Below are 24,575 nucleotides of genomic sequence, written 5' to 3' on the forward strand. Positions count from 1 at the left end.
CCAGAACTGTGAACATCAGGTGTAAAGAACACCAGAGACATACTAAGGCAGGCAACTAAATCAGCCATAGCAGAGCATTGTCTGGAACTTGGTCATTCAATGGATTACAATGACACCAAGATTGTGACGCAGACCTCAAGATTTTGGGACAGTGTCGTTAAAGAAGCCATTGAGATTAAGGTCACAGACAATCTAATCAACCGTTACTCGGGATACTAAATCAGCACTGCCTGGGATCCAGCGCTTGAGCTTGTGAAAACTCAACGCAGGACACTCGGGGATTCTACAAGAAATAGAAGTGGAAACCGAGAGAACAGCCGTGAGACGAGGTGTCTGACATTGGAGACCAGGTCTGACACACCCCAGATCATGAACTCGACTTCAGAAGACGGCCAGGCCGGGCGCGGACGGCGGAGGGAACACGAGCGAGCAGAGGACAATGTAGCCGCGTCTGGCGGGCGCGGACCTCAGACGGAACACACGACGCGGCGCGGACCGATTAGGGAACGCCCAGCTCCTCCCAGGCATAAATACTGGACTCGATCGACCCAAGGACCAGTCTCAGGTAGCACCTGAAGAAGACAGCGAGGCACGCTGTTGAAATATCGTGCGAGAACGACGCGACGTCCGGCTGGATTCCCGAATATCCAAAATGTCAAAAACAATGATGGCTAAATTGGAAACGCTTTAAGCTCAATATTTTTTCAATAATGAATATGTCAATGTTTTTCTAAGTACCAAAAATAGTAAACGTATAAAAAGACTCTTAATTTGGCTTTTTTAGTCACTTGGTACTGTGATATGACAAGGTACCAATCATGCTCGATGAGGGGGGTCCTCGAGAAAATTTTGTTGGGAACCTCTGGTGTATGGAATCTGACAGGGGTTCCATAGGGGCCTGGAGCTCTGTTCACTGACACTATTACTTTCTTCATTCATCTTTTGAGTGATACGAGGTTTTTTTATTTTCTGACACGCATGTGCTCGGCTGCCCACAGCACGACGGCATCGCCCGCTGCCGGCGGCAGCAACACCACCACCACCACGACCACCACCACCAGCAGCAGCGGCGGCAGGCCCACCGTGGTGAGCCAGCGGGCGGACCCCGGCCAGGAGACGTACTCGCTGTCGGTGTCTCCGCCGCTGCAGCCCGGCGCCCGCTACGTGCTCGAGATCCCCTTCCGCGGCGTGCTGCGCGACTCCCTCACCGGCTTCTACCGCACCTCCTACCGCGAGGACGGCCGCACCAAGTGAGTGTACAGGGATAAACCTCATGTAAACAAACACACACAGCCGCCGTAGCACACGTAGGTCCCACGTATGTACCAAGTCTGCATCTACATGATTACTCTGCGATTCACATTTAAGTGCTTGGCAGAGGGTTCATCGAACCACAATCATACTCTCTCTCTACCATTCCACTCCCGAACAGCGCGCGGGAAAAACGAACACCTAAGCCTTTCTGTTCGAGCTCTGATTTCTCTTATTTTATTTTGATGATCATTCCTACCTATGTAGGTTGGGCTCAACGAGACATTTTCGCATTCGGAAGAGAAAATTGGTGACTGAAATTTCGTAAATAGATGTCGCCGCGACGAAAAACGTCTTTGCTTTAATGACTTCCATCCCAGCTCGCGTATCATATCTGCCACACACTGTCTCCTACTACGTGATTATACAAAACGAGCTGCCCTTTTTTGCACCCTTTCGATGTCCTCCGTCAATCCCACCTGGTAAGGATCCCACGCCACGCAGCAATATTCTAACAGAGGACGAACGAGTGTAGTGTAAGCTGTCTTCTTGCATCTTCTAAGTGTCCTGCCAATGAATCGCAACCTTTGGCTCGCCTTCCCCACAATATTATCTATGTGGTCTTTCCAACTGAAGTTGTTCGTAATTTTAACACCCAGGTACTTAGTTGAATTGACAGCCTTGAGAATTGTACTATTTATTGAGTAATCGAATTCTGACGGATTTCTTTTGGAACTCTTGTGGATCACCTCACACTTTTTGTTATTTAGCGTCAACTGCCACCTGCCACACCATACAGCAATCTTTTCTAAATTCGTTTGCAACTGATACTGGTCTTCGGATGATATTACTAGACGGTAAATTACAGCATCATCTGCGAACAACCTAAGAGAACTGCTCAGATTGTCACCCAGGTCATTTGTAATAGATCAGGAACAGCAGAGGTCCCAGGACGCTTCCCTGGGGAACACCTGATATCACTTTAGTTTTACTCGATGATTTGCCGTCTATTGCTACGAACTGCGACCTTCCTGACAGGAAATCACGAATCCAGTCACATGACTAAGACGATACCCCATTGGCCCGCAGCTTGATTAGAAGTCGATTGTGAGGAACGGTGTCAAAAGCTTTCCGGAAATCTAGAAATACGGAATGCACAAGAACGGTGTTTTCTGAAACCGTGCTGATTACGTATCAATAGATCGTTCCCTTCAAGGTGATTCATAATGTTTGAATACAGTATATGCTCCAAAACCCTACAGCAAACCGACGTCAATGATATAGGTCTGTAGTTCGATGGATTACTCCTACTACCCTTCTTAAACACTGGTGCGACCTGCGCAGTTTTCCAACCTGTAGGTTCAGATCCATCGGTGAGCGAGCGGTTGTATACGATTGCTAAGTACGGAGCTATTGTCTGTTCAAAAAATTCCAGAACATTCCTAAATTCGCACCAGTGGTGTGTTGGAGCGAAGTGCGGTTCGCGTACCTGCATACGCCCGTGTTTAAAGCGCAGCTGCAGGAAGTTTCACTGCTGTGTGTCTGTTAGTTATTGTTCAATGTTGTATTTGAAACGCCCTCTAAACCCGCTGGGCAGAACAGGTAATAGGGTTGTGTTAAGGGCCAAGGGTTGAAGTAAGTTTATGCTTCTAATTGTCATTTATTGTAATGTAGCAACTCTTTCACGGCTGAGGGCTTCGAACGAGAAATCTTAATAAGAAAAATCCAATTAAGATAGCAATAAAGTAATTAAAAAAAACAACATACGCAAAGTGCAACACAAATGGCTGAGGGCCACAATTAAATTTCAAAACTTCAGAATATATTACCATAGACCTTTAAAGGCAGGAGGCCAACAAGAAATCTTTAAAGAAATTCAATTAAGATAGCAATAAAGTAATTAAAAACCCAAAAGGCAACATGTACAAGGTGCAACATAAATGGCTGAGGGCAACAATTAACTTCGAAATTTCAAAATGATTCAAAGGGCTCTGAGCACTATGGGACTTAACAGGTGAGGTCATGAGTCCCATAGAACTTAGAACTACTTAAACCTAACTAACCTAAGGACATCACACACATTCATGCCCGAGGCAGGATTCGAACCTGCGACCGCAGCGGTCGCGCGGTTCTAGACTGAAGCGCCTAGAACCGCTCGGCCTCTTCGGCCGGCCAAAATTTCAAAATATATTATCATAATCTTTAATGACAGAAGGCCACAGTGTTTAAGCTTGAAAGATAAATTTAAAAATTAATTTGCAAAATTTTAAGAAACAAACAATGACCATAAGCCCAAAATTTAAAATAGCTGACAATAGATAATTGAACACCGCTAGCACTCCGAAGGCCTCCAGGGAGATCGGTCTGCCCTCGTTCACTTAGGTGAGACAGGCGGTGAGCCCAACTACACTTGATCCGTCGGAACCCAACCAGGGGGCAGCCACGGTCCGACCGACACAACAACTTACTCCCCCTCAATCAGTCCATGAGAACCTCAACCGGCAATGTTACAAACGTGATTCACTCAGTGCCCTTCACTCATTGCAACGTTTGTATCCGGCAGACAAAATTGTCCAGACCATCCAGGATGCCCTCCTCCGACTACAGCGGCTGGGGAAGGTTGTAGCTTTTTGCTGGGTTCCGGGGCATGTCGGAATTGCTGGGAATGAAAGGGCAGATCTCGCAGCCAAGGAGGCGTGTCTCGGCCCACAAGTATCTCAGTGTGCTATCCCCTTGCACGCACTCACCTCGCTGTTGAGCTCACGGGTCATGCGTCGGTGGGAGGATGAGTGGCTGGAAGTGACTGACAATAAGCTCCGTATAGTCAAGCCCACAACGCGTGTGTGGTGTACTTCCTTTCAGCCCCATCGACGGGACGAGGTTCTCCTCACTCGGCTTCGAATAGGCCACAGCCCTATGACGCATGGCTTCCTGCTCCGGCGAGAGGACCCTGCAATGTGTGGTGCTTGCGGCGTCCAGGTCACTGTGCGCCACGTTTTATTGGATTGCGTTTTATTTTCTGACCAGCGGGTCGCGGCTGACTTGCCAGAGGACGTGCCATCTCTTTTAGGCAACACTCGGACGAATGTGGTTAAAGTTTTAAAGTTCTGTGCCCTGTCAAATGTTTTTACAAAGATTTTAGGGAGAGAATTTTAATTTGCTCACTGTGTGACAAGCTCGCCCATATTTTATGTAAGTGGCCAGCCAATAACAATTTCCTGTGACATTCTTGTTGCTATGTTTCCCTTTTCCTTAGGTTTTATATTCTTATGTAGCATTTTCCTTCTTTTCCTGCTTTCTTTGAGTGTGTGCTTTAGTTTTCTTAGGTCTGTCCACATTCGTTCCTTTTAATGTGTGCCAGGGCGCTGATGACCTCGATGTTGAGCGCCCATAAGCCCCAACACACCACCACCACAAACGTGATAATCCACAATGGAGTACGTATTAGCTGTAAAAATTACACACCATGTTACACAGCGACAACAGGTGAGGAAAGGACGCTGCCTGAAATTACATTAGCGATCAGGTCAGGTAACTGGAACACTAACGGCCACTAGGCAGAAATTTCTGCTGGTACACTTGAATTTGAAACACGGTAATAGTTAACTCGCTCAAAAGAACACTGCCTGAATTTACGTCAGTGCCCAGGGCAGGTAACCAGATAACTAACGGCTGCAAGACAGAAAATTCCACTGGTCCACTCAAATCGCAGTCGACCACAACAGTTAATTGCACCTCATGGCGGCTAAATCTCAGCAGTAGAACCACTCTGTGCTGCTCACCGGAAAACCTCCCCAACAGTAAACCACCGAAGCGAACCACCACAACGTGAATAGACGTGGCTTGGGTAGTTGAAACCACTACTCAACTTTGTCGTCCTGGGTCGGCGAACCACGAAGATCGTCGCGATCGAACAGCTCCACACACGCTCCGACACTGCGCACTTACTGCCAGCGGCCACAGCCGACTGCACCGCGCAGAGATAACTTCCCTGGCCCGCAGCAACCGACCGACTTCACGCAGAATGCGTCAGAGGAACTAATAACAACTGCACACACAACCTGGCAAACACTTGCACAAAGACGTGAACGATACCCAACAGTAACTAAGCACGCGCGAACACACATCCGGAGTTGAGCGCGCGCGCGCGCGCGCACACACACACACACACACACACACACACACACACACACACACAGCCGACTCATGAACGATCTGCGAGCCAAACCGCGACGATCCACCAAGACCGTGGCCCGGCTCAAGTGATGCGTGGCGGCAATGGTCGGGCGAGCCATGTCGACGCAGGCATCACTGCTCCAACCCGACTGCACCAGTGCCGCATACCAACTCCCCGACTGGCAGGTCCGGACTGCGCTCCAGACGCGTTCCAACCGACTAGCAGCCCGAACCCGCGACCCGAAGTCCCGACCGGAACTGGCCCACGACAGACAACCAGGGGGAAGTACAGGGTGTCCGAAAAGTCTTTCCCTGATTATGTAAATTGATAACTCAGGCTAGAAGAAAGATACAAATATGAAACTGGTGTCTAATTTTTTACAAACTATAAAAGTTTTTTTTACACATCAGTAAACTTCCACATGAGCGCCCTTGGTAGCACGTAGCACATCTAGGCGATATTCAATTTCCGCCTACACATTAGCCAACATCACTGGAGGGATCGATTCAACGACTGCGGTTATCCGTTGCCGCAGGGTTTCAAGATCTGGTACACGTGTTCGTCCTTGTTTTTTTTTTTTCAGTCTACTAACTGGTTTGATGCGGCCCGCCACGAATTCCTTTCCTGTGCTAACCTCTTCATCTCAGAGTAGCACTTGAACTACGTCCTCAATTATTTGCTTGATGTATTCCAATCTCTGTCTTCCTCTACAGTTTTTGGCCTCTACAGCTCCCTCTAGTACCATGGAAGTCATTCCCTCATGTCTTAGCAGATGTCCTATCATCCTGTCCCTTCTCCTTATCAGTGTTTTCCACATATTCCTTTCCTCTCCGATTCTGCGTAGAACCTCCTCATTCCTTACCTTATCAGTCCACCTAATTTTCAACATTCGTCTATAGCACCACATCTCAAATGCTTCGATTCTCTTCTGTTCCGGTTTTCCCACAGTCCATGTTTCATTACCATACAATGCTGTACTCCAGACGTACATCCTCAGAAATTTCTTCCTCAAATTAAGGCCGGTATTTGATAGTAGACTCCTCTTGGCCAGAAATGCCTTTTTTGCCATAGCGAGTCTGCTTTTGATGTCCTCCTTGCTCCGTCCGTCATTGGTTATTTTACTGCCTAGGTAGCAGAATTCCTTAACTTCATTGACTTCGTGACCATCAACCCTGATATTAAGTTTCTCGCTGTTCTCATTTCTACTACTTCCCATTACCTTCGTCTTTCTCCGATTTACTCTCAAACCATACTGTGTACTCATTAGACTGTTCATTCCGTTCAGCAGATCATTTAATTCTTCTTCACTTCCATTCAGGATAGCAATGTCATCAGCGAATCGTATCATTGATATCCTTTCACCTTGTATTTTAATTCCACTCCTGAACATTTCTTTTATTTCCATCATTGCTTCCTCGATGTACAGATTGAAGAGTAGGGGCGAAAGGCTACAGCCTTGTCTTACACCCTTCTTAATACGAGCACTTCGTTCTTGATCGTCCACTCTTATTATTCCCTCTTGGTTGTTGCACATATTGTATATGACCCGTCTCTCCCTATAGCTTACCCCTACTTTTTTCAGAATCTCGAAGAGCTTGCACCATTTTATATTGTCGAACGCTTTTTCCAGGTCGACAAATCCTATGAAAGTGTCTTGATTTTTCTTTAGCCTTGCTTCCATTATTAGCCGTCACGTCAGAATTGTCTCTCTCGTCCCTTTACTTTTCCTAAAGCCAAACTGATCGTCACCTAGCGCATTCTCAATTTTGTTTTCCATTCTTCTGTATATTATTCTTGTAAGCAGCTTCGATGCATGAGCTGTTAAGCTGATTGTGCGATAATTCTCGCACTTGTCAGCTCTTGCCGTCCTTGACATAACCGCATAAAAAGAAGTCTAATGGGGTTATGTCAGGAGAGCGTTGAGGCCAAACTGTTGGCCCATCACGACCAATCCATCGCCCAGGAAAGGTCATATCGAGATAGGCACGGACGTCCAAACCCCAATGAGGCGGTGCATCGTCTTGCTCAAACACGACATCGGGGTGATACTGAAGCAGCTGTGGAACAGCATGCAGTTGCAACATGTCCAGATACACTGCAGATGTGATGGTAGCCTCAGCGAAGAAGAATGGCCCGATAATTCGATCGTGCAATAGCGCGCACCAAACATTCATCTTTGGACTGCCTCTGGTGCACTCCATGACCTCGCCAGGGGGTTTTGAACCCCAAATGCGCACATTATGGCAATTCACTATCGTCCTCAATACGTGATAGCATTTCGACCGCAGAGTCATGTCGACGTGTACTGCCATTGGGAAACAAGGCCTGAACGATTTTCACTTTGTATGCACGAAACAATAAACGTTTGTGTAAAATGTCATGGAGAGAGCTTTTTGGCATCTGTAATTCACGTGAGGCCCTGCGCACCAATTTCTTCGAACTTCGCAGAAAAGACTGCCTTACAGCTTCCACCCTGTCTGCTGAGGCTCTGACCTCGGAAGGTCAGCAGCCGATCCTGGGTTCTTGAACCTCTCATACCAGGCTTTAATGCTTTTGATATCAGGTGGATTCCTTCCAAATGTTGTCTGGAAGTGTCTCTGTACTGTGGTTGGTGATCGTGTCTCACGGTACCACAGGACACACTGTGCCTTCTCCTGATTGGTTAACATGGCTTCTTGGGCACTGCACCTCATCCACTACTTACGTATTGCGAACCTAAAACAGAAAAAAAACTTTGATAGTTGTAAACAATTCAACACAAGTTACATTTTTGTATCTTACTTCTAGCCTGAGTTATCAATTTATGTAATCGGGGAAAGACTTTTCGGGCACCCTGTAATAGCAGTCAAGCAAAGATACTACGAGACGGGATATATCGATACGTTCCGCTAGGCAAAGCAGCAACTCAGTGACAGTAGTGATTTAAATTAACGTAGTGTGCTGTAAGTACGTTAAAAACAGGGTGTAAAATACATGATGGCGGGAACACGAGCCATTCACGGCTCAGTATTGAGTACAACGTTGTCGCACAGTTTGCGAATTTCTGGATGGCAGCGTTAGAGGAGCAACGCGTCTACATTAAACTTTGTTTGAAACTCAAGAAAACCTTTACAGAGATAAACCAAATGCACGAAGCCTACGGTGACGAGTGCTCAAGATGGACTAGTTGTTAAGAATGGTTTAAAAATGGTCGGACGGAAGTTAAAGATGACCTTCGTTCAGGACGCCCATCGGCATCTTCCGACGACGCTCATGCCTGGAACGTCAACGAAATTGTGTGTGCCAATCGAAGACTGGCTGTCCGAGAAACTGGACAAGAACGTAGTATTTCAGTTGGATCACGTCATAAAATCCTGACACAGCATCTTGGAATGCATCTTGCTGCCAAGTTCGTCCCACGGCTCATGAGTCAAGACCAGAAAGACCTTCGCCTCGTAGTCTGTGAAGAGCTTTTGGATCGCGATATGTTCCGTAAGAGAATCGAAACTGTTCAAATGGCTCTGAGCAGTATGGGACTTAACATCTGAGGTCATCAGTCCCCTAGGCGTAGAACTACTTAAACCTAACTAACCTAAGGCTATCACACTCATCCATGCCCGAGGCAGGATTCGAACCTGCGACAGCAACAGCAGCACGGCTCCGGACTGAAGCGCCTAGAACCGCTCGGTCACATCGGCCGGCTGGTGATGAGACATGGGTCTACAGTTATGATATTGAGACCAAGGTTGGGTATTCACAATGGGTCGGGAAAGGTTCTCCAAGATCAGAAAAGGCTCGCGAGGTCAGATCAGGTCAAATGTCAAACCTATACTGATAGTTCCTTTAATTTTGAAAGATCAGTTCATCACGAATTCGTGCCACAGGCACAAACTGTTAATCGATGGTACTATCGGGATGTGTTGGAACGCTTATGACAAAATGTTAAGAAGGAAACGGTCTGATATGTGGCGAGACAATTCATGGCTCTTGCATCACGGTAAGGCATCCGCACATCCATCCAGACTACTGCACAAAAAATGAATTCACTGTGCTGCCTCGTTCTCCATGCTCTGCAGACCTGGACCGTGCGGACATTTTTTTATTTCCCAACTTGAAAACCCCATTGAATGGACGAAGATGAATGATGGATGAGACAAAAGAAAGTTCGCAGACGGCGCTTCGCCCGATCCAGAACAGGCGTACGAAGACTCCTTCCGGAAGTCGAAACGGCGTTAGGAGCGGTGTATCAATTTTGGAAGAGAGTGTTTCGAAGCAGACCATTCACAATAAGGAAAAGGTAAGGGTAGAAAAATTTAGAAGACAAAGTTCCGAAAGTTTTTGAACGGATCTTGTACTAGATATGTTATTACTAATTCCGATAAATGAAACTTAAACATATTCTAATAAATGAAGGGCAGTCAAAATCTTTCTTAATTATACTAAAGAAAAGTAGTTTTTACTCAAGAAATCGTCTATATAGTCGCAGTCTCTGATTGGCGTGCTGTCAATACGTAATATGAAACTGGCTGATGCTGGTTCCTGCTCCATAGTGAAACTACGCGCGAATAACACCGGTAAGAAGTGGAGAAAAACAGACTCTTCTCAATGGTTTTTCACATATTTAGAGAAATAATCGTCTTTGAAATATTTCTTACTAAAGTCGCAACGTTTTTGTGAGTGGAATGTATAGCTGAATCGGTAGCATGTAGAATAGTAATCTGTCCAACGATCGCTGGTTCAAATCTCGCTTTTTGGTCTTTCATTTTGTTCAGTTTGCGATCCCTAATTAAGATTCTTTAAATTTAGAAAACATAAAAAATTAAAGTTTTAGGACAAAAATGAAAAATCGAATGCTCTTTATTTGAACTACGCCCATTGTTTTATGGCACAGTGAAAAGCGTCGTCGAAATATGGAAACCAGTTTTCACACAATCGACCACACCGTACAAGTGCTGCATTTTTAAGTTGCCATCACACCATTGCAACATGAACCCAACAGGACTGATCTGGTGCCAAGTTAAAAGAGTTTTGTCGCGAGAAATAATAAGACATTTATGCTGCCAGCCGTACTGCAACTGATGCATGAAGCTTAGTCAGTGTCAGATGCTGGCGGAATACAAAACGGCACGTCATAAAAGAAGAGAAGAAAGTGTGGCGCTTGATGGCTCCGTGGATTGTGTTGTTGATCGACTCGTTATCAACGTAGCGGATGACAGTTTCAGTACTGAAATTTATATGTCGGATTCTGATATGAAAAAGAGTTCAGAGATTGCGAGACGATTGAGTAAGTAATGCCTTCATTGGCCTCAGTATTTAACTATTCGAATAAATCCCTGCAATACGCTTTTCCGCCACACGTATCTCTCGCGTAAAAATTTCCCTGTGGTTAGGAATTTCCACCTCCCTTGTTTTTAATTATAATATTATGATAGCTAAGAACTAGATCATGTTGTTCTTTCCGCCTGGCACCCTAATGAAATGTGTGGTATTGCTGGAGTCTTGCGGTATACACTACTGGCCATTAAAATTGCTACACCAAGAAGAAATGCAGATGATAAACGAGTATTCATTGGACAAATATATTATACTAGAACTGACATGTTTTTACATTTTCACGCAATTTGGGTTCAAATGGTTCAAATGGCTCTGACCACTATGGGACTTAACTTCTAAGGTCATCAGTCCCCTAGAACTGAGAACTACTTAAGCCTAACTAACCTAAGGACATTACACACATCCATGCCCGAGGCAGGATTCGAACCTGCGACCGTAGTTGTCGCGCGGTTCCAGACTGTAGCGCCTAGAACCGCTCGGCCACTCCGGCCGGCGCAATTTGGGTGCATAGATCCTGAGAAATCAGTCCCCAGCACAACCACCTCTGGCCGTAATAATGGCCTTGATACGCCTGGCCATTGAGTCAAACAGAGCTTGGATGGCGTGTACAGGTACAGCTGCCCATGCGGCTTCAACACGATATCACAGTTCATCAAGAGTAGTGACTGGCGTATTGTGACGAGCCAGTTGCTCGGCCACCATTGACCAGACGTTTTCAGTTGGTGAGAGATCTGGAGAATGTGCTGCAACATGCGGTCGTGCATTATCGTGCTGCCACAGAGCTCCGTTCATTGCAGTGCTAGAAAAACGTAATAAATTCCGCATCTTAGACGTAAAGATTCTAAAATTAGCATCTGGTATACACTACTGGCCATTAAAATTGCTACACCAAGAAGAAATGCAGATGATAAACGGGTAGACAAATATATTATACTCGAACTGACATGTCATTACATTTTCAGGCAATTTGGGTGCATAGATCCTGAGAAGTCAGTACCCAGAACAACCACCTCTGGCCTTGATACGCCTGGACATTGAGTCAAAGAGAGCTTGAGTGGCGTGTACAGGTACAGCTGCCCATGCAGCTTCAACACGATACCACAGTTCATCAAGAGTAGTGACTAGCGTATTGTGACAAGCCAGTTGCTCGGCCACCATTGATCAGACGTTTTCAATTGGTGAGAGATCTGGAGAATGAGCTGGCCAGGGCAGCAGTCGAACATTTTCTGTATCCAGAAATGCCTGTACAGGACCTCCAACATGCGGTCGTGCATAATCCTGCTGAAATGTAGGGCTTCGCAGGGATCGAATGAAGGGTAGAGCCACGGGTCGTAACACATCTGAAGTGTAACGTCCACTATAAAAGGGCCGTCAGTGCGACCAAGAGGTGACCGAGACGTGTAACCAATGGCACCCCGTACCATCACGCCGGGTAATACGCCAGTATGGCGATGACGAATACACGCTTAGAATGTGCGTTCACCGCGACGTCGCAAAACACGGATGCGACTATCATGATGCTGTAAACAGAACCTGGATTCATCCGAAAAAATAACGTTTTTCCATTCGTGCACCCAGGTTCGTTGTCGAGTACACCATCGTAGGCGCTCCTGTCTGTGATGCAGCGTCAAGGGTAACCGCAGCCATGGTCTCCGAGTTGATAGTCCATGCTGCTGCAAACGTCGTCCAGTTGTTCGTGCAGATGGTGATTGTCTAGCAAACGTCCCCATCTGTTAACTCAGGGATCGAGACGTGGCTGCACGATCCGTTGCAGCCATGTGGATAAGATGCCTGTCACCTCGACTGCTAGTGATACGAGGCCGTTGCGATCTTGCACGGCGTTCCTTATTACCCTCCTGAACCCACCGATTCCATATTCTGCTAATAGTCATTGGCTCTCGACCAACGCGAGCAGCTATGTCGCGATACGATAAACCGCAATCGCGATAGGCTACAATCAGACCTTTAGCAAAGTCGGAAACGTGACGGTGCGCATTTCTCCTCCTTAGACGAGGCATCACAACAACGTTTCACCAGGCAATGCCGGTGAACTGCTGTTTGTGTATGAGAAATGGGTTGGAAACTTTCCTCATGTCAGCTCTTTTTAGGTGTCGCCACTGGTGCGAACCTTGTGTGAATGCTCTGAAAAGCTAATCATTTGCAATCACACCATCTTCTTCCTGTCGGTTAAATTTCGAGTCTGTGTAACATCATCTTCGTGGTGAAACAATTTTATGGGCCAGTAGTGTATTATTTCATTCTGTTTAAAAATTAAATTAAATTGGAGTGTATATTTTTTCTCTGCGCGTCACCTTTTACATCCTGACTCAACTGCTCAACAGTTGGGCCAGCTGCCTGACCATCGCTGTCCACGGTAAATGCACTGCTAAAGTTGCTGTCCCATTATTGTCGTTCAGTCGATATGCGCGCAACGCGCAGAATAAAACGTGTCCCTGTTACTGTACTTGACCTTACTCGAGACAACTTGGCTTCCGCTCCACGTGGAACGAAGCCCATGAGATTCCAGCAAACGTGGAAGAATACATGGTGTAATGTTTACATCACGTTCATTCGTACGATGAACGCAGTATACATGCGCCACGAGACAGCTAGTGTCCAGGGCTGCCGCCTCCATCACTGTCTGACCATTTCCCCTGAACAGAACATTCTGCCCGCCATTTCACGGCAAGATTTCTCCTATTTAAAAATTGAAGGGCAGATTTTTGGCCTGCTTAACCTGTCCTCACACGGGACGTGTTTCTAATCGCGAAGTCTGTCAGACTTAGTGTCCCTCATAGTCGCTGCACGCTCTGTAACGACCTGCTACATCTCACGGACCATAACATGATTCCTCATCATGATTTGCGGCCTCTGCAGCGACCGTTGTCAGCTTTGTTTAGCTCACAGACCAAACAGTTTCTTCATGGAAATGGACGCGCGTAAAATACCTACGTTGGCTCTGTCAGCGATTGTCGAAGTCAAGCGGAGAAAATGGAATAATGCTGCACAACGATCTGACGTACATACTGTAAGTTATCTGGTAAGTCAATTCAATCCTCGTCCCATTTCCGATTGTAAATTTAATATATTTAAAGTATATTGTCTAATGTCAATGTCTGCCCCGATAGCTGAGGGGATGCCGGCACGGTAGCCCAGCGTGTTCGGTCAGAGAGCTATCTGGCCTCAGCAATAAAAAAACTGAGTGAAAAGATCAACAACTAACTTCAACGGATGTCATGTGACGTCCGCTATGACGAAATACTACGAACCAAAGCGGTCAGCGCGGCGGTCTGTCACCACAAAGGGCCCGGATTCGATTCCCGGCTGGTCGGAGATTTTCTTCGCTCAGGGACTGGGTTTTGTGCTGCTCTCATTATCATTTCATCATCATCAGTGGAAGGCAACGGGAAACCACCACTGGAATCACTTCCCTAGACGCTCATCCCCCATGACAAGACCTGCCGTAAGAGAGAACACGAAGTTTTTTAAAATGTCAATATGCGCACCTATAATATCCATAATAATATGGATGTTGCACTGACTGCCATCACTCTGAAATAACGTGTTTCGTCACATAGACTTAAAGATCGTTTCATAGTTTCGTTTCACTGGAAGAGGAGTTTTTTCGAAGCTGCTCACTTTCATTGACGAAGCTATTTACAGCAAGATACAAATGTGATGTAGCCCATGAAACCAAAAGATAGATATGCATATATTGCACGGAGTCTCATAATAGCAAAAATTTCGAATATGTAATTTGGGTTTATATTCTGCTACAGACCGGCAGTCACGCGATTTCTGGCCACAGGGAAACATTCCAGCCGTTGGCCTTTGCAAAAATAATTACAGAACATACATTATTTGTAACAAATAACATCGACTTCTGAAGGTAACATGTCTATTAAATTAATAAGAAAGGCACGGGATCCTTTATAAAACAGAAATGAAGGAAAAACAATCAGTTTAGTAGCGTGTGGACGCTAATCTGTTTTTTTGTACGGGTCGTGCCCATTCAGCCAGCTCAACAGTGGAATGTTAGTTAAGACGATACGAAGGTAAGGACAGCACAACACCCAGTCACCGAGCGGAGAAAATCTCTGACTCGGCGGGGAATAAAACCCAGAACCCTCAGCTTTGCAGTTAGCTGCGTTTACTGTGCAGTTACCGGGGCGGACTACCTTTCTCTTCATAGCTCACGAGTCACAACACTGTCAGTCTATACATATTCGACATAGTAATTATTTATGGTATACTCTGCCTAAAGACGATATCTAGAAATATAATTTGTTGGTGTTTAATATGCAGATTGTACCAGAAAGACGCGCTTTTGAAAGATCATCCTTGTGCCATAACACTGAAACGGTATACTTTCATAGCAGCCAAGTTATAAGACTAAAAACATCAACTGCAGGAAGCGTTTACCTACCAATATACGGTTTCCTGTAATTTTATTATTCGATGAAGATGACGATGACGACGACAACGACGATGATGATGCTGCTGCTGCTGCTGCTGCTGCTGCTGATGATGATGATGATTGGTTTGTGGGGCACTCAATTGCAGAGTCATCAGCGCCCGTACAAAGTACCAATTTTTGCACAGCCCAATTTTTGTACACAGTCCAGTCTAACCCGTGTCACGAATGATGATGGTGATGATGATGAGGAGGAGGAGGAGGACAACAACATAAACACCCAGTCCCTGGGCAGAGAAAATCCCCAGCCTGGCCGGGAATCGAACCCGGTTTATTAGTCGGCAATTCTTCGATTTGCTAATGCATTGAAACAACCACATACTCCAAAATAAATAAAACCCACCATACAACACAATATACAAACCCACCATACAATATGGCGGCTCCGCTTCTGACGTAAAAACTATGCCCCATCTCATTGGCCACGTTCCTCTCCACGCGGCAAAAATCTGGCATGCTAGATTCTTTATTTCACACACGGTAGTGTAATGAAGTCCCACATTGTGACGGCACGAGCACCTCGTCCGCGTGCGTTTTCACGTCCCGTGAGAGGACAATTCTAGACACACTATAGACACCTACACTACTGGCCATTAAAATTGCTACACCACGAAGATGACGTGCTACAAACGCGAAATGTAACCAGCAGGAAGAAGATGCTGTGATATGCAAATGATTAGCTTTTCAGAGCATTCACACAAGGTTGGCGCCGGTGGGGACACCTACAACGTGCTGACATGAAGAAAGTTTCCAACCGCTTTCTCATACACAACCAGCAGTTGATCGACGTTGCCTGGTGAAACGTTGTTGTGATACCTCGTGTAAGGAGCAGAAATGCATACCGTCACGTTTCCGACTTTGATAACGGTCGGATTGTAGCCTATCGCGATTGCGGTTTATCGTATCGCGATATTGCTGCTCGCGTTGGTCGAGATCCAATGACTGTTAGCAGAATATGGAATCGGTGGTTTCAGGAGGGTAATACGGGACGCCGTAGTGGATCCCAACGGCCTCGTATCACTAGCGGTGGAGATGACAGGCATCTTATCCACATGGCTGCAACGGATCGTGCAGCCACGTCTCGATCCCTGAGTTAACAGATGGGGACGTTTGCTAGACAACCACCATCTGCACGAACAGTTCGACGAAGTTTGCAGCAGCACCATGATGTTCGCATGCGTGTTTGGCGACATTGCGGTTAACGCTCATTGGAAGCGTGTATTCGTCATCGCCATACTGGCATCACCCGGCGTGATCGTATGGGGTGCCATTGGTTACACGTCTCGGTCACCTCTTGTTCGCATTGACGGCACTTTTGAACAGTGGACGTTACATTTCAGATGTGTTACGACCCGTGGCTCTACCCTTCATTCGATCCCTGCGAAACCCTACATTTCAGCAGGATAATGCACGACTGCATGTTGCAGGTCCTGTACAGGCCTTTCTGGATATGGAAAATGTCCGACTGCTGCCCTGGCCAGCACATTCTCCAGATCTCTCACCAATTGCAAACGTCTGGTCAATGGTGGCCGAGCAACTGGCTTGTCACAATACGCCAGTCACTACTCTTGATGTACTGTGGTATCGTGTTGAAGCTGCATGGGCAGCTGTACCTGTACACACCATCCAAGCTCTGTTTGACTCAATGTCCAGGCGTATCAAGGCCAGAGGTGGTTGTTCTGGGTACTGATTTCTCAGAATCTATGCATCCAAATTGCGTGAAAATGTAATGACGTGTCAGTTCGAGTATAATATATTTGTCCACCCGTTTATCATCTGCATTTCTTCTTGGTGTAGCAATTTTAATGGCCAGTAGTGTATATAAGATGCGGATTTTAGAATCTTTACGTCTAAGATGCGGAATTTATTACGTTTTTCTAGCACTGCAATGAACGGAGCTCTGTGGCAGCTACCTGCCGACAGGACAGTACTTCTCGCGACTTTCTGCGTCAGATGCCAACTTACCTAACCAGACAGTTCGAGGATGATTGGGCAAGTGTGGTAACGGTTCTCACAGAAGTATAAATACCCGTGCGAGTTAAATTTCTTTGTGTAGATAGGAGACATGATTAAAGGTTTCAAACGCCGCTTGTAGATGATAGCAGCAGTATTGCTGCGCTTCGAAATATTTATTTATTGTTTTACTGTCCGCCTCAGTAGCCGAGCGATTTCCCGAAACAGCTTAAGGCGAGTGCCGTGATGGTTCCTTCGAAAGGGCGTAGCCACTTTTCCTTCTTCGTTCTTGCCTAATCCGTCCCTAACGACCTCGTTGTCGATGAAACGTTAGACACTTATATCGTTCTCCAGCAGAGACTCACTCAGTCTGTCACCCTCTGCCCTCTTTTAAATACAGAATATCTTTCAGTGGCTTGTTTCTGATACTTCTACAATAAGTCACATGGTGAAACGTACCCACTCAGTCCAAAAAGTTTCGAGACTGGTTTAATAAAAATTGAGGACCATTAAGATGCTGGTTTCGGTTCTTCAGATGTTCCACGTAGCCTCTCCCCACTTGAGTACAAAACATAAAACGTTCATACAACCAAGTGAAACTGTCGCAATAATTCTTCTTTTGGATAGTGTTCAACTTGCATGTCACTTTGTTTTATGGTTATGTCGTCAAAAGGCTTGATCATTTATGGGAATTTCTGCACTTTGTCGTTTTGTGGTGGCTTCGTCTTGTTAGTACCGAGTCTCATCATCCGTGATGATTCTTTCCAGGAAAGAATTGGCCGCGTTTTGCGTTTCACTCAAGTCGTGGCTGGCGACCACGTGCCGTCGTTTCTTTCGGAGTCAACGTGTGTGCGACAAATTGTGCACACAATTTTTTCCTCTTCTCCAAAAAATCTGGAGAATGTATTGAACGCTTAATTTAGAGATTATGCTCCCTTGCGATTTGTGACACAACGACATTGACACGCTACTATCACACATACGCTGCTTAACATTGCCAGCTCACAAATGATGTCTAATCCATATCTGTTGCCGGCCGGGGTGGCCGAGCGGTTCTAGTCGCTACAGTCTGGAACCGCGCGACCGCTACGGTCGCAGGTTTGAATCCTGCCTCGGGCATGGGTGTGTGTGATGTCCTTAGGTTAAAGTAGTTCTAAGTTCTAGGCTACTGATGACCTCAGAAGTTAAGTCCCATAGTGCTCAGAGCCATTTGAACCACATCTGTTGTTTACAGTCGTTAGTTCAAGGTGCCACAGTTGGCACTGCAATGACGTTGCTTATACGCCAGGAGTAAAATCAGTCCCGGGACTTTTTGGATGGATAGTGTATACTATGGATGACTGTAGCCTATAAATGCGATCTTGAGTTTAAGTCGTTTTGTCCATTTACCATTGGTCGCAGCTGCAGCTTCTTACATGTCTTCCTGCTGCATTAATTTCAACTGAGTTGATGGTGGTGTACAGGAAATCCGGTACAATATCTTGTTCAACGTTCTGTAGAGTCCAACAAAGAATACCACATTTTCACGATCCAGTATTAAGAAACACGAAATGCCACTGTCTGACAGTTTCAATAGAATAGGATAGCAGAAATACTAAAAGTGCGAAGGAGGTGTGAGGAGTGTTACCTAAAAGTTTGGAAGAGCTGAAACTTTGAAATAAATAGTGAAGGTGACAGCTCTTTCCACCTTGTTAGTCACAGACAGACTGATTGCTATTTTCCTGCATTCTCAGTTCTACTCTGCTACTCAATAAATTGCATGATCGTTTTTTTTGTTTGTAATTTGCATATTGCCTACAACTAGTTTTCCTTCCAATTTTCGTTGTGTCATGACTAACCTGCAGCAGCCGACATCCTCATGGTGCATTTCAGTTCTAACATTGCACTGCTATGTGACCATCTAAAGGCATCCTTCATATTTTTTTCCAGAATTTTATGTGGAAGAGATGGCTATTCTGACAGAAACTAGACTCTTAACTGTCTCTAATATACGAGGGTTGGAACTTTAATAGTGGCAACTATTTATTTACAGCTCGTACAAAATAGATACGTGTTTCAAAGTTTTCCTGACCATCAAAGTAGTCACCAGCATTGTGTATAACCCGTTGCAAGCGATGTGGAAGTCATAGGATACTCTTAGCAGTGCCGGTTGGGTTGACAGCTCGAGCGGCGCGGTGTATTGCCCGACGAATTTGTAGCAGTTCTGAAGCGAATGCCGTGAAGTGTTTCCTTCAGTTTGGAAATCGCATTGAACTCACGAGGGCTTAAGTCAGGTGAGTGCAGTAGGTGGTATAGCACTTAGTAGCCCCATCAGTCAAACAAATCAGTAACAGAATGAGATTTTCACTCTGCAGCGGAGTGTGCGCTGATATGAAAACTTCCTGGCAGATTAAAACTGTGTGCCGGACCGAGACACGAACTCGGGACCTTTGCCTTTCGCGGGCAAGCGCTCTACCAACTGAGCTACCCAAGCACGACTCGCGCCCCGTCCTCACAGCTTTACTTCTGCCAGTACCTCGTCTCCTACCTTCCAAACTTTACAGAAGCTCTCCTGCGCACACTCTGCTGCAGAGTGAAAATCTCAATCTGGAAACATTCCCCAGGTTGTGGCTAAGCCATGTCTCCGCAATATCCTTTCTTTCAGTAGTGCTAGTCCTGCAAGTTACGCAGGAGAGCTTCTGTAAAGTTTGGAAGGTACGAGACGAGGTACTGGCAGAAGTAAAGTTGTGAGGACCGGGCGTGAGTCGTGCTTGGGTAGCTCAGTTGGTAGAGCACTTGCCCGCGAAAGGCAAAGGTCCCGAGTTCGAGTCTCGGTCCGGCACACAGTTTTAACCTGCCAGGAAGTTTCAAATCAGTAACAGCTTGCACTGTACGTGCTTGAGCGTTGTCCTGCAAAATGATGGTCAGGTCCTGCAGAAAGTGTCATCACTTCTGTCTCTAAGCTGGTCGTAGGTTGTGTTCTAAAAATGAACAGCATAGAGAAAGAAGTGATAACACTTCCTGCAGGACCTGACCTCATTTTGCAGGACAATGCTCAAGCACGTACAGTGCAAGCTGTTACAGATTTGTTTGAGTGTTGGGGCTGCTAAATGGTATACCACCTACTGCACTCCCATAATTTAAGCCTTCGTGAGTTCAACCCGCGCCGCTTGAACTGTCAACACAACTGGCACTGCTAAGAATATCCTACGACTTCCACATCGCTGGCAACGGGTTATACACAGTGCTGGTGACAACTTTGAAGGTCAGTGAAACTTTGAAACATGTATCTATGTTGTATTAGCTATAAATAATAGTTGCCAACCCACATATTAAGATTTCCATCACAGCTACATACAGGTTTATTTTATTGGTGACTAGTTTCGAACTTAAACATTCTTTTTACGTATATACATATATACACCTGAGAATGTGTGTGGCTGGCCGGAGTGGCCGTGCGGTTCCAGACGCTGCAGTCTGGTACCGAGCAATCGCTACGGTCGCAGGTTCGAATCCTGCCTCGGGCATGGATGTGTGTGATGTCCTTAGGTTAGTTAGGTTTAATTAGTTCTAAGTTCTAGGCGACTGATGACCTAAGAAGTTAAGTCGCATAGTGCTCAGAGCCATTTTGAGATGGTGTGTGTGTGTGTGTGTGTGTGTGTGTGTGTGTGTGTGTGTGTGTGTGTGTGTGTACTATAAATGTAGGGTAGTTTATAATGCTCTACATCTATCATTTATGGAGATACAGAGATGCGATTTGTTAAGCACCACTGGACTCACATTCGAGAGGACGACGGTTCAATCCCGCGTGCGGCCATCCTGATTTAGGTTTTCTGTGATTTCCCTAAATCGCTCCATGCAAATGCCAGGACGGTTCCTTTGAAATTGCATGGCCGACTTCCTTCCCCGTCCCTCCCTAACCCGATGACCTCGCTGTCTGGTCTCCTCCCCCATACAATCCAGTCCAAAAATGTTAAGCACCTGCTGTATAGGCTGATCTGCATGACACGTGTATGTTGCAGGATTGTGTCGATATGCCTTATCAACCTGTTTTGCAGGGCAGCCTATACATAAGGGGCAAGAAACACACTTCCACCCCTGATGTGTAGGATGCCCAGTGCAACAGGTGCGTTGTGTTGGAGTAGTGACGTCATGTTTTATCAGCCTGCTTTGCATAGCAGTCCACACATAATGGTTTTCAAACCCTTGGCATATAGGCTGTGTTACACAAGATGCATCTTGTTGGATTAGTACCAGCGTGCTTTATCGAACTCTTTCGCAGGGTCTACACTTGCAGATGGGCATGCCTTGCGGGTGGTTGAGATGTGGACAAGGAGCATGGGAGAGGGGGGGGGGGAGAGAGAAGGGTAGGATGGGATGGATATATAAAGGTATATAAAGCAGAGCATATTTATGTATGTGTAAGGCCCCTGGATTGGAGTGATCCGAATTTGCAAACAAACTCCTCAAACTAACTGCTTGCCCTGGGTGACAATGTGTAGGCTGCCCAGGACAGGATGAGAGAGGACAGGGAGTGCATGTATAGAGACAATAGCGGTGGAGGAGACGGATAGAGAGATTTGCGGTGGAGGAGATGGACAGATAGGTGCAGAGATGATGTACAAGTACGAGGTGCATTCAAGTTCTAAGGCCTCCGATTTTTTTTCTCGAGACTGGAAAGAGATAGAAACATGCGTATTGTTTTAAAATGAGGCCGCGTTCATTGTCAATACGTCCCAGAGATGGCAGCACCGTACGGCAGATGGAATTTTACCGCCAGGGGCGAAAATGAGAACTGTTTTAAATACTTCAATTGGCGACGTTTTCCTTACTTAAACAGCGTGCAATCATTCGTTTTCTGAATTTGCGTGGTGTGAAACCAATTGAAATTCATCGACAGTTGAAGGAGACATGTGGTGGTGGAGTTATGCATGTGTCGAAAGTGCGTTCGTGGGTGCGACAGTTTAATGAAGGCAGAACATAGTGTGACAACAAACCGAAACAACCTCGGGCTCGCACAAGCCGGTCTGACGACACGATCGAGAAAGTGGAGAGAGTTGTTTTGGGGAATCGCCGAATGACTGTTGAACAGATCGCCTCCAGAGTTGGCATTTCTGTGAGTTCTGTGCACACAATCCTGCATAACGACCTGAAAATGCGAAAAGTGTCATCCAGGCGGGTGCCACGAATGCTGACGGACGACCACATGGCTGCCCGTGTGGCATGTTGCCAAGCAATGTTGACGCGCAATGACAGCACGAATGGGACTTTCTTTTCGTCGGTTGTGACAATGGATGAGACGTGGATGCCATTTTTCAATCCAGAAACAAAGCGCCAGTCAGCTCAATGGAAGCACGCAGATGCCACCAAAAAAATTTCGGGTAACTGCCAGTGGCGAAAAAATGATGGTGTCCATGTTCTGGGACAGCGAGGGCGTAATCCTTACCCATTGCGTTCCAAAAGGCACTACGGTAACAGGTGCATCCTACGAAAATGTTTTGAAGAACAAATTCCTTTCTGCACTGCAACAAAAACGTCCGGGAAGGGCTGCGCGTGTGCTGTTTCACCAAGACAACGCACCCGCACATCGAGCTAACGTTACGCAACAGTTTCTTCGTGGTAACAACTTTGAACCTCATGCTCCCTACTCACCTGACCTGGCTCCTTGTGACTTTTGCCTTTTTCCAACAATGAAAGACACTCTCCGTGGCCGCACATTCACCAGCCGTGCTGCTATTGCCTCAGCGATTTTCCAGTGGTCAAAACAGCCTCCTAAAGAAGCCTTCGCCTCTGCCATGGAATCATGGTGTCAGCGTTGTGAAAAATGTGTACGTCTGCAGGGCGATTACGTCGAGACGTGACGCCAGTTTCATCGATTTCGGGTGAGTAGTTAATTAGAAAAAAATCGGAGGCCTTAGAACTTGAATGCACCTCGTAAGGGGGAGGAGGTGGTGGTCCAAGGGATATTCGAATTATGTGTGACTTACATGTATGCAGGCTATGCCACGGGAGAATTTTAGTGTGTATACGAACGAGCATGTGTATATCTATGTCTGGGATCTCCTCCGAAACCCATGGATCTACTTGAACTAAGTGTGGCACACAGACGGCAAACTTCACAAATATCGACACTGTTGGGTTTATTCTAGCTCCAATAATAGTTATTATAGGGGAAGAACAGGGAAACAGATATAAAGTTTGTGCCAGACCTGGATTCAAAGCTGGATCATTTGCCTATCACTTGCATGTCTGTGCACACTCTGCTGCAGAGTGAAAAAATACATTCTGGAAATATCGCCCAAACTGTGGATAAGCGATGTCCCAGCAGTATCATATCATTCAGGAGTCATAGTCCTGCAAATTTCGCAGGGTAGCTTCTGTGAAGTTTGGGAGGTAGGGGATGAGGTACTGGCGGAAGTAAGGCTGTGAGGACAGATTGTCAGTCGTGTTCTGGTAGTCAGTCAGTAGAGCACGTGCCTGCTGAAGGCAAAGGTCGTGGGTTTGCGTGACATTCAGCACACAGTTTTAATGTCAGAAAGTTTCATTTGATATTTCAAAATGGTTCAAATGGCTCTGAGCACTATGGAACTTAACATCAGAGGTCATCAGTCCCCTAGAACTTAGAAATACTTAAACCTAACTAACCTAAGGACATCACACACATCTGTCCCCGAGGCATGGTTCGAACCTGCGACCGTAGCAGTCGCGCGGTCCCGGACGGAAGCACCTAGAACCACTCGGTCACATCGGCGGGTTTAATTTGATATTTCTTATTGATCGTGTTACGCAAATCGTACATCTTTGTGGCACTTTAAAAGTGTGGGTGATGGTAAGTTATATTTGGCGGGAGAGCTACAGACAGTAAGAAATTATGACCTCCTCAGAACCGAACCCTGGATCGGCGACTGCACAGCGTGTACTTCTTCTTGAGAGATTAATGCTGTGTACCAGATTCTGGTTCAAATCCAGGACTTGTCCTGTTCTTCGCTGTGAGCTACCCAGGCACAAAGCAGTACAAACAGTTTCAGTCTGCCAAGAAGTTGTAAAACAATACCGTTCTTCTGAAGAGTGAAACATTTATTCTGAAAACAATCTTAGGCTGTCGCTCAACCATCTCTCGCCACTGCCCTTTCTTTCAGACGTGCTATTCCAGCTAAGTATGATGGCGTCTGTAAAGTTAGAAGAGAGCTATACGAGGGGCTCATGAGTTACACCCAAATAGTTTAGTTGCCTGGAAACACAAGGTTCTGGATTCAAGTCCCACTGTGGCACGCTGATGTACTAATATGCGAGGAAAATTCAAAGCTTCGCATATTCCGCTGCAGAGTGAAAGTTATCATTCAGAAAAAGGGCTGTTTCACCAAGTGCGACATATACAAACTGCGACATATACAAACAGTGATCCAATACTGTAAAATGCTTTTTTAT

At 46.0% G+C, this 24,575-nt stretch overlaps 1 protein-coding gene across 1 annotated transcript in view; it reads left to right on the forward strand.

Moving 5' to 3' along the window:
• LOC126109721 (aminopeptidase N-like) overlaps nucleotides 1–24,575 on the forward strand; it is a 222,875-nt gene that overhangs the window by 43,616 nt on the left and 154,684 nt on the right. The window contains exon 3 of the mRNA XM_049914775.1: nucleotides 999–1,250. Within this exon, the coding sequence (XP_049770732.1) occupies nucleotides 999–1,250 (252 nt within the window). The remainder of the gene's footprint in view (nucleotides 1–998; nucleotides 1,251–24,575) is intronic.

This window comes from Schistocerca cancellata, chromosome 12, assembly GCF_023864275.1.
Source record: "Schistocerca cancellata isolate TAMUIC-IGC-003103 chromosome 12, iqSchCanc2.1, whole genome shotgun sequence".
Classification (NCBI taxonomy): domain Eukaryota; kingdom Metazoa; phylum Arthropoda; class Insecta; order Orthoptera; family Acrididae; genus Schistocerca; species Schistocerca cancellata.